This window comes from Coregonus clupeaformis, unplaced genomic scaffold, assembly GCF_020615455.1.
Source record: "Coregonus clupeaformis isolate EN_2021a unplaced genomic scaffold, ASM2061545v1 scaf0364, whole genome shotgun sequence".
Lineage (NCBI taxonomy): Eukaryota > Metazoa > Chordata > Actinopteri > Salmoniformes > Salmonidae > Coregonus > Coregonus clupeaformis.
The window spans coordinates 372,885-384,085 of record NW_025533819.1 but is presented as its reverse complement, the minus strand read 5'-3'; the positions used below and the strand labels follow the sequence as shown (position 1 = coordinate 384,085).

Sequence of the window (11,201 nt, the reverse complement as noted above, 5' to 3'; positions counted from 1 at the left end):
CATGTATTGATGTGCTACAAAGGCCTGCTATGAGAGGTTGTAGGTTAACCTCTCATCTTTCGTTTACAATTAGAGCAAATAATTGTCCATGCTGAATTTGTGTATTTTCTTAATGTTTTTATTTATTTAATCAAATGAATGTTAATGCCAAAGAACGAAAATGCAAGTGCTCTAGATATGTACGGTGTGTTTCAGCAGGATGGTGAGCAAGTAAGTGGAGTTGTTTGCGCACCATTGAACCCAATGTTGTCATAATACTGAAGGACCTGAGACGGAGAAACCTTCAGTACAGGCTGTAATTACAGGCTATTATTATACCGAATATTTTTTAGAGTGTAACATAATGGGATATGGAATAATGCTAAAATATGTGATGTATACTGTTACTAATTTAAAAAATACAATTTTGTGTGTGAACACGTGTTTTTTGTAGCTTTCTGTGTCAAAATGTGCAGAAGACAGAAGGCTTTTATTTTGAAAACCGGAAGTTCATTTTTATGTTCTCAGCTAAAAATCACGGTAATAGCAAGGCAACGAGTGTAAACAAAGTGGTCGGGTAAACAACAGTGTGGCAACCAACATGCAGGCGTTACAAGCCCAACAGGTTTAAACAGCTAGGTAGCTAGCTAGCTAACTAGCTAGTTCTTATCGGGGTTCTTTTTTAAAACGGTATCCCGCAGAAATGGCCACAGGAGGATTCCAGGTATGTAGCTAGCTAATGTTGTAAAGGTCGGAACACAAGGATGCTCTAGCTCAAATGTGCAAGCAAGCTAATTTAGCTGACTAGCTAGTTATAATTGTGCTATATCTTAGTTAGCTAGAACTATTTGTCTATAAATTCGTTATAACTAGTGAATTGTGTCCTATACCAGTTGCCCAGTGTGTGCGATTTATGTTTTTAATCTCAATATTTATTTAGGCACAGAGCACGCGACGGAGGGACCTCCCGCCTCTTCCACAGGTACCACTACCATTAGCCTGCGCAACTACACTTACACGACCATCCATATCATACATCTTAAAAGCAGGGGCGGTGTGTTCAATAGGGCGATATGGGCGACGCACTGCCAAACGGGAAAAGGAAGGGATTTTTTTTCTAATCAATTATATCACGGCAACAGTAGTTGTGTTGTAATCTAGACGTGTGGTCTGATCTGCCACTAAATATCCAATCAGGCTAAAGTCGTGCTTCAAATGGCCGCCCCCTTTTGGGGCGATTTCAGTCAGGTTGAAAATCGCCCAGAAGTCTGTCATAGACTCCCATGTAAAATCTATTTTTTCAAATTTCACAGCTTTCAATACAATCTCTATGGGTTTCTGAGGGCTTGCACTTACGGCGCTTTCGTCATACGTAACGTAACCATGAACGTAACTAAGAAAAAGCGGGTAGCAGTCAATCAATTCACTACTACTATCAAAATGGCTAGGCTTCAGTCCAACTCGATTGTGTCTTTGAAAGAAGTTCCTTTTTGTCGGCGAACAAATGAAGATAAATTGGCAACGAAACAATTAGGACCTCCCAGACCAAATTTAATAATTCAACAGGTTTCTACTAAAGGGGGAAGTCCTACACCCGAGGATTTTCCAAAAATTGGTATGAACGGAAAACCTGGCTAGCAGGCTGCGATGTAGCTAATGCAGTTTTCTGCTACCCCTGCTTACTGTTTCACCCTGAAGGCGGCACGGCAGACGGCACCGCGTGGACAGCGACTGGTGTAACCGACATGCACCATCTTTCAGAAAAGATAAAGAAACATGAGCTGTCAAAGACCCACATGGATAGCTGTTTGAGACTGTCTGCTTTAGGAAGAGTGAATATTGCCACTCAACTGGATGAGGGATACAGGCTAGCTGTCCCGCCGCCACAACGATGAGGTTAGCAAGAACCGCCATATCCTCAGCCGGCTAATCCAGTGTGTTAAGTTTTGCGGAGTGTTTGAGTTAGCTTTGCTAGGCAAAGATGAAACTGAGGGCTCCACCAACCCTGGTATTTTTCTTGGACTTGTCAACTTTGTGGCACAATTAGATGAGGTGTTTGATGACCATCTTAAAAATGCTAAAGTTTTCAAGGGCACATCAAAGACCATTCAAAAGCGAGCTACTGGAGTGTATGCTAGCGGTCACGAGGGAACATATTGTGGAGGAGGTGAAGTCTGCGAACTTCGTAGCTATCCAAGCTGATGAGACCACGGATGTTTCTACACATACACAGCTGGTGCTTGTGCTGAGGTACATAGATAGCAAGCACAAAGTGCAGGAGCGCTTTTTGAGTTCCTTCCCATCTCGGAATCATCCTCAGTCTCAATCGCCAGTGTACTTTTGGAGAGACTGAACGGTCTTTTTGCCGATGACGAAAGTCAAACTCATTGCGCAAGCTTACGATGGAGCCAGTGTGATGAGGGGAGAGAAGGCAGGTGTGCAGCAGAAGGTGCGTGAGCATTTCAAGAATGCCCATTACGTGCATTGCTATGCGCATCAGCTGAATTTGATCATGCATCAAGCTACTTCTCGCATCAAAAAAGTGAACATTTTCTTTTCCGATCTGAGCGGGATAACAACTTTTTTTTCACGGTCACCCAAACGCACCAGCATTCTTGACCAGACTGTTGCACGAAGACTGCCCAGACCTTCATCCACACGGTGGAACTTCAACAGCAGAGTCGTGAACACTGTCTACGATAATCGAGACGACCTCATAGTATGTTTTGAAGCCATCCGGACGGGTTCATTGGGTTCATTTGACCAGCTTACTGTGAGAGAGGCATCTGGTTACGTGAGGATGCTACATGATGAAGATTTTATTTTTTTCCCTGCGGCTTTTTCACAAAATCATGCCCCACGTCGACATTCTGTACCAGAAGCTACAGAAGAAGGACATCGATGCTGTCTTTATCAAACGTGCCCTCGACAGCTTCACAAGCAGTGTCAAGGCCATAAGGTAAGATTAAACAATATCATTCGATCTTTCTCAAAGCAGAGCTTTATTTGAAAATGTATGCATGAAAGGAGACTGCATTTGTGTTTGAAATCACATTATTCTCATTATATATGGCCAGTGGTGTAATCTATCTTATTTTATATACTATGTGTACTGTGCAGTGGTGCTCATAAGCTTATGATCCCATGCTAAAGTTGACTAAAAAGAGGAATAAAAAATCATCTTTTGGAAATTGATCTTAATGACTTAATTAAAAAAGTTGGAAAATCCAACCTTTAAGGACACCAATTTTCTTTTCTTTTTATTCCTCTTTTTAGTCAACTTTAGCATGGGATCATAAGCTTATGAGCACCACTGTATACTGTGCTGAACATCCAGGCTATGTGAGACACAAAGGCTAACTTAAACACTAAAGACTTTATGCATCCCTGCCCATTTTAAGTGGAACTTAAGTATTTGTACTATACATGGATACATTGCATATGCCTGTCATCACATAGACAACAATACTGTACAAAGCCAACAAACACATTGGTCTGTTTGCCTTCAGGGACTCCCTCTCAACAGCAGCTGCAAGAAGCAACAGGAGCCAAAAGACCCAGAACAGCTTTGAGAGAAGAGGGAGAAGCAGAGGCTGTCTGAAGAGGTCTGCAACACCATCCTGGATCACACCAAAGAAAGGTTCTCTTTCTCTGGCCACCTTGTGAGTGCTACCTTACTGCAAGCAGACATGTTTGAAAGGTACTGCCATTCATTTCCTGATGAGGCTCTGAATGCCACTGTGAATGCATACCCCATGCTGAGCAAGGCAAAGCTCAAGACAGAACTATCTCTGATCTATGAGAATCCTGAATTCAAGGGAAGCTGTGGTGCACTGGCACTGTACCAGGTTCTCATGAGCTACAACCTCCAGGAGACGTTCTCTGAGACTGTGACTCTGTTGAACATCCTCATAACTACTCCCATGACAACAGCTGAAGCTGAGAGATGTTTCTCAACTTTGACACGAGTTAAGACATTCCTGCGAAATTCAATGGGCCAGGAACGTCTGAATGCACTGGCCATGCTTTCCATGGAGAGGGAACTAGTCCTCAGCATGCCTGATTTCAATGAGAAAGTCATTGAACGCTTTGCTGTATTGAAACAGAGAAGAGAACAGTTTCAGTACAAGTAATGTAGCCTCTCTCTCTCTTTGTCCCTCCCTGTCTGTCTCTTTAACACACACACGCCCAAATCAGTTCACAGTTGATGTTGTTTAAAATAGTTTTTTTTTTTCATTTTAAAAAAAGTAATAAAATAAAAAAATCTGTTCATTTTTACAAATCTATACAATTGGCCAGAATATGGTTGTTCATATTTACAAATCTATACAATTGGCCAGAATATGGTTGTTCATTTTTACAAAGCCATACAGATAGCTGTGTTTACCTTTTCTAGAAATTACTTTCAAATTCTGTTTTCATTCTTATTTCATTTGTTTATGGAAATGCATATTGTTTATGCAGTGTTGAGGAATGTGAAAGAACACCCTTGATTATTTTTTACTGCGATAACTTATTTTGATTTTGTAAGCCAACACTTTTGAGATCAGTCAATAAATGCTTCTGGTATTGACTTATATGCTGCCCCTGTCTTCATGTTGTTGCTGGACATATCTTTTAAAAATGTGTGTAGGTCACCTAAATCATCAGAAAAATTGCCCCCCTGAGAATTTTTTTCAGGAGCCGCCACTGCTTAAAAGTGTGTTTCGACTTGTAACTAGCTAGTGTGCAGCACATTGTTAGCCTATGAGCACAAGCCCAGTCAAAAGACAGCTCTTTCTTTTCTTCTGTGGGTTTTATGGCGAACTACATCCAGAAGTTGTATTGCCGCCACCAACTGGACGATTTGAAACCAAAAAATAAATACAAATACATCCATACTTAATAGTGATTCTAACAGTCCACCCTAATAAAAAAATAGTACATTGCCAAAACAAACAAAACTCCCACTTCTTCCTTCTTTTAGTTCTCCATATCTCCCTTCTCAGGCTCTAGGATCTGAGAAGGTGGTACGGCTTTTGCTAATATTCCATGTAACTCCTTTGCTGTGAAATCTTTCAGCCCCAGGAACCACTCCGCCGCAATCACAATGATTTCAATCTTCCTAGATCTTTTCTCCACCTTGGCAGTGCCATTTATCACCATTGCGATAAAGGCCACAAAGTCCACCTTTTTAACCTTTAAAATGTCAGGATCCTCTTGGTGTAAGACAACCCCTGCAGCCTGCAGTGAAGGCCTATCCACTACCATGGACTCTTCTGGTGCAACATTCAAACCCTCAACCCTTTTCACAGCATCTGTATATGAAATGCTCTGTACAACCCTGACTTTGGCCACCTCATTCTCCTTTACCCTTGTGGGGCATTCAGAAGACATGGCTTCACGATTCCCACCGCAATTACAACATGTCACATTTTCTTCAGCAAAGACTGCTCACAGCAAGCCAGTTCCCAGCTCTCTGGCTTCTGCACTCAGCAACCTGCAGAGGGCACAACAACACCAAAGCAGAGAGGGTGTGACGGGGACCTTGCTGTAGAACCATACAGCATTAGGGGGCAAAGGTCAACAACACCATGAAGAGGTGGATGTAGCTTATGTCACTTCAAAACTGTGGTCCAATATGAGAGGGAAATAAAATAGCGCCTAATAATCATCAACATTGTTCTTACACCAAATTCTTACATCAATAAATGTGTTGTAGTTTAGTCTAGGCTACTTCCGTTGAGGGTCTTCACTGTATACGTCAAGGGGTCAAATCCCTCAGGTCTGAATAGTCAGATCTGATCTATGTCTTGGTTGGTTGGTAATCCAATACCTTGGCAGATGCATACTGCAGATTTAGCCCAGGATTAAGCAGCGTCACCAAGGCTGTGGCACAGGAATATCTTCAGAGCCCTTCGTGATTCTTGGATGGAATGGTGAGAAAACAACTCACGGTAAGTTCTCTCTCATACACAGTCCTGGGCCTGGTTTTGGGAAACCGGGCCTTGGTGCTGCTGGATCTTCTCTCTGTACGAAAAGGACTCTCTTTGCTGAGTCCAGTTTGTTGAGTTTTGGAGGATTTTATTGTTGAGATCAATTTGAGAAATGTATTGTTTGTGACTGGGAGTGTTATCTACTTTGAAAGCAATTTTTGGAGAGAGCTTTGTACAACCACTTGTTTGGTTTTGTTGTTCTTTGGTTCCCCTCTGTTCCTATCTCTTGGCATGTATGAAAATAATGAAGTATATGAAGTAAACATTAAGGTGTGTTATGTAAGATGTTGGCCAAGCCTCATTTTCATCTTCCTTGTTGTCCTCTTCAGCATGGACAGCGTGCCCTGCCCCCATGTCAAGGTGAGTCTAGCCTCCTTATGCTGTTGTGATAATGTTTCAACTCATTTATCCCAGCAGAACTGCAGTCTGATACATCTCTCTCTCTCACACACAATCTCTTTCCCTTTTTTATGTATGGCATTTAAACAACTGCATGAAGTCAAGATACGGGTGGTGAGTTCTTTAGATGGACGTTGTAGTAGATCATTTACCTATAGAATTTAGGTTGGAGCTGCTGGCTAGGGATATAGTTTACTTAACCTGTTTTGTCTCCTATGTAGACGAGATGCCGGTCCCTAAAAGCAAGAGGAAGAAGTCGAAGAGTCAGGTGGATGGTGTTGAAAGCCCAGAGGGTGGGTGGAAAAGGAATAGTTCCCAGGAATAGTTCTCAGGAGCTCCTTCTGTTGAACTGCTGGTCAACAGCTTTGTTCCAGAGTTTGGAATTTTGGAGGCACTTTGCCTTTAAGTTTCAATCTATCGATTAATTATAAGGCTTGCATTCCACTGTCAAATAGTAGTGTATATACTGTTAAAGTACTAGTAATGACTTGAACCACATAGTAAGTACAGCTCAAGTATATAATAAGAGAGTTGTGTTGTTTGTATGTGCAGCAGAACCAGGGATGGAGATGGCCCAGATGGGGGGTCTGAGCAGTCGCAGATCATCTGAGGTCATCCAGCCCCTGACCCCCGAGTCGCAGGAAGCTGCACCACAGAGAAGGAAGAGGAAGAAAAAGGCAGCGACTATAGGTAAACAACATGCCTCAGGGGAACCATAGACCTACTCTTCCTACATTTCAACTCAAACATGATCTTGTCTGTGTATTAGCTCTTCAAGCACTTCTGCATGGTTAAGAATATATTCCACTTATATTCAATACATTCAGTTCTTTTTTACCATAACCATTTATAGGCTATATGTCATAGTTGTTCTTACTGTAATCATGAAATGTATTAGGTTATTAGGAGCGTTGTTCGTTCGCTTGTTTGTGTCTCAGACCTGGAGGAAGACCAGGCTGACCTGGTGAACGGGGATGGACTGGTCCAGAACACAGCCGAGGCAGGGGAAGAAGTGACCAAAAACCCAAGAGGAAGAAGTAAGAGACACTATAATATAGCCTATCTATGGTGTTGAAAGTAGAGTAAAATGTGTGTGGTAGGTTTTCACTTATATGGTTCTACTATGATAGATCCTTCGCTTTTATAATGAGCTCAGTTTCCCTCTCTTTCTTTCTTCCTTCATGGTCACTCCCTAGGAAGTCGAAAGTGTCAGAGACGCAGTACGTCAACGAGCTTGATGTAGAGGACGATGACATCATCACAGACGCTCAGCCACCCATCCCCCAGCATTCCCTGTTCTCTGCTCCCATGGGACAGAGCCAGCCAGTGGGGAAGGTGTTTGTAGAGAGGAGCAGTGAGTGTCCCCCTCCCTTCTGTTATTTAATGTTAGCTCTACATGGTAGAGTTTAAGAGTATGGGTTGGTTTCCAGAACACAGATTCATTAACCTAGTCCTGGACTATGAAGCAATTTCAGTGGAAAACCTCCATTGGAAGCGTTACTTGGTGAGGACTAGTCTTGTTTCTGTGTCCGAAAAAATTGGCCTTACATGAATTCTTTGGACCTCCTTTTGTGTCCTGTCTTCTATGTTGGATAATGATGTGTTGTTTAACTTTCAGAGAGGTTTCAAGCTGCCGATCGGTCAGACAGACCGAAGTCCAGCGATCAGGTGGACAACTTCATGGACATCCAGCAGATGTGGACCACCAAGGATGTGTCTGTTAGGGTACATGGTGGCTTCAGGTGAGTCACAGGTGTGTGCGTGTGCATGTGTCTGTTTGAAAGACTGTGTGTTTGTGTGTGTGAATGCTCCCTCTATCTCACGTCGCTATATCTCTCTAATATACAGGGTGATTGGGCTGTTCTGCCACGGCTTCCTAGCAGGCTATGCAGTGTGGAACATCATAGTGATCTATGCCCTGGCAGGAAAACATCTCACTACTCTGCCTAACCTACTGCAGCAGTACCACAGCCTGGCCTACCCTGCACAGTCTCTCTTCTACCTGCTACTGGCTATAAGCACCGTGTCAGCCTTTGACAGGTAAGGAGGGGAGAGAGGGTGGGTGTGTGTGGCACACTGAGGTCAGGCCCAAAATAAATGTGGCCATTGTTGTGAAAATAGGGGAAGTCTGTGGCTAGAGCTAGGAGGTGTTTATTTGTGTGTGTGTGTGTGTACAAAGCACTGTCGTTCTGTTCCATCAATAGACACCCTCACAAACACACACACACACATCTCCTTGCTCTAGCCACAGGCTTACACATTTTATAACAAAGGCCAACTCCAGTGTGCCCCGTCTCTCCCCAGTGTGTGTGTGTCTTTGTGGAGAGACTCATTCTCTTTCCATTTCAGGGTGAATCTGGCCAAAGGCGCCATGGCTATGAGAGAGTTTGTCACCCTGGACCCAGTTGCTCTAGCCTCTTTCTGTGAGTTAAAACATATTTATAGTATGTTACTCTATTCATTCAGGACAGACCGAGCTAACCTGTAAACACTTTGTTTCTCTGGCCTTGGCAAATGGTCATTTCACTGAAGTAACTTTCCCTCTCCTCCTGCAGTGTACTTCTCAGCTCTGGTCCTCTCTCTCAGCCAGCAGATGACCAGTGACCGCATCAACCTCTACCCCAGCGCTAACGGGACCTTATGGTGTGCTAACTAACTGTGTTCTTATTGTCTTGATATTAGCATGTAGTTCTATGTTAGTTCTTGTATATTGATTATCCTACTCAGCAGTATCACTGTTGGAGTCGGAGAGAAGAGAACCCCCTTTTCTTCTGTTCCTCGGACTCCAGCCAAACAAACCAAAAAGCATTGTGACCTTTACCCCCCCTCCCCTCTCCAGGCCTCCTGGGTCAGAGCACCAGATCCTGAACCCGTGGATCATAGTGAACCTGGTGGTGGCTGTGCTGGTGGGAACGGCCTGGATCTTCATCTCCACTAGGCCTGAGATGGACTACACCGAAGGTGAGACTGAAGTTGTGTTTTTTAATTAAACAAACCGCAACTTAACATTTCCACAGACATAGTTCCACAAAAATGGACATGACGTTGACAAAGACTTACTGCACAACAGTCACAATAAACAGAGACTAAATCAAAAAGATGAAGAAAAACAACACCTACTCAGACATACATAAATTGCGACAGACATTGTTTACATGCTCAGTCCTATATGTTACCACGGTTTCAATACTTATTATCTATATATATATTGTTTAAGGTTTTGTATACAGCATACTGATATTGTATACACCATAGAAATATAATTACTAGAAGGGACAAAGCACCTCAGACGGACCACAGCAATTTGACTGGATTGTACACACACTCAGCAACCTTACCGAATGACACACGTTAAAGTCCCTTCAGAGATGTGTGTTTTCATTTTTCATGTGTATAAAAGTGATGATCAGCTTTGTTTTCAGTTGCCTTTAGAAATAACATGGGCTTCCAATCTCTCTCTCCATCTATCCCCAAACCAGGGTTCCTAATGGCTATGGAGATCGAGTCCTTGAGACCAGAGGAGAAATCAGAAATGTCTACTTGAATAGTTTTTTTCCATTTTTGCTTGCACATCTTCTTTTGTACTGTATTTTATCAGCCAACACAAAATGTATACATTGTTTGTGGTAATAATCAGTTTATTTTTGTATGGCCCGAATGTGTGCTTGTTTTTTCTAATGTATTGATTACCATTGAAAATAATAACAATTGTGTCCCACTGAGATGCTTCTATATGTAATTTTGGGGACTTTAAACCAAACATACCATTAGTAGTGTATTGACCTGAAACAGCATGGCTGTGCCTTGTTATATACCACACCATTTAATACAGTGACTTCAGAAAGTATTCTTAAGTCAAAACTGTAACTCGGCCACTCAGGAACATTCATTGTCTTCTTGGTAAGCAACTCCAGTGTAGATTTGGCCTTGTGTTTTAGGTTATTGTCCTGCTGAAAGGTGAATTTGTCTCCCAGTGTCTGTTGGAAAGCAGACTGAACAAGGTTTTCCTCTAGGATTTTGCCTGTGCCCATTCCGATTATTTTTTTAATCCTGAAAAACTCCCCAGTCTTTAATGATTACATGCATACCCATAACATGATACAGCCACCACTATGCTTGAAAATATGGAGAGTGGTACTCAGTATTGTGTTGTATTGGATTTGCCCCAAACATAACACTTTGTATTCAAGACAAAAAGTGAATTGCTTTGCCACATTTTTTGCAGTATTACTTTAGTGCCTTGTTGCAAACAGGATGCATGTTTTGGAATATTTGTATTCTGTACAGGCTTCCTTCCTTTCACTCTGTCAATTAGGTTAATATTGTGGATTAACTACAATGTTGTTGATCCATCCTCAGTTTTCTATCACAGCCGTTCAACTCTGTAACTTTTAAAGTCACCATTGGCCTCATGGTGAAATCCCTGAGAGGTTTCCTTCCTCTCTGGCAACTGAGTTAGGAAGGGCACATGTATCTTTGTAGTGACTGGGTGAATTGATACACCATCCAAAGTGTAATAACTTAATGTGCAATGGGATATTCAATATGTGCATTTTATTTATACCCATCTACCAATAGGTGCCCTTCTTTGCCAGGCATTGGGAAACATCCCTGGATCATTGTGGTTGAATCTGTGTTTGAAATTCACTGCTGGACTGAGGGACCTTACAGATAATTGTGTGTGGGGTACAGAGATGAGGTAGTCATTCAAAAATCATGTTAAACACTATTATTGCACACAGAGTCCATACAACTTATTATATGACTTCTTAAGCAAATTTTCACTCCTGAACTTATTTAGGCTTGCCGTAACAAAGGAGTTGAATACTTATTGACTCAAGACATTTC

At 42.2% G+C, this 11,201-nt stretch overlaps 1 protein-coding gene across 1 annotated transcript; it reads left to right on the top strand.

The window, feature by feature from the left end:
* The first annotated feature begins 6,298 nt into the window (after positions 1-6,298).
* On the top strand, positions 6,299-10,075 carry LOC123484580 (transmembrane protein 237B-like). The gene is given in 13 exon segments (XM_045215073.1): positions 6,299-6,314; positions 6,454-6,467; positions 6,575-6,646; positions 6,906-7,043; positions 7,292-7,369; positions 7,372-7,390; positions 7,550-7,707; positions 7,972-8,095; positions 8,202-8,393; positions 8,703-8,776; positions 8,909-8,996; positions 9,193-9,314; positions 9,833-10,075. Coding segments are annotated over 13 exon segments (1,152 nt in total). The 5' UTR covers positions 6,299-6,306; the 3' UTR covers positions 9,898-10,075.
* Positions 10,076-11,201: the final 1,126 nt, after the last annotated feature.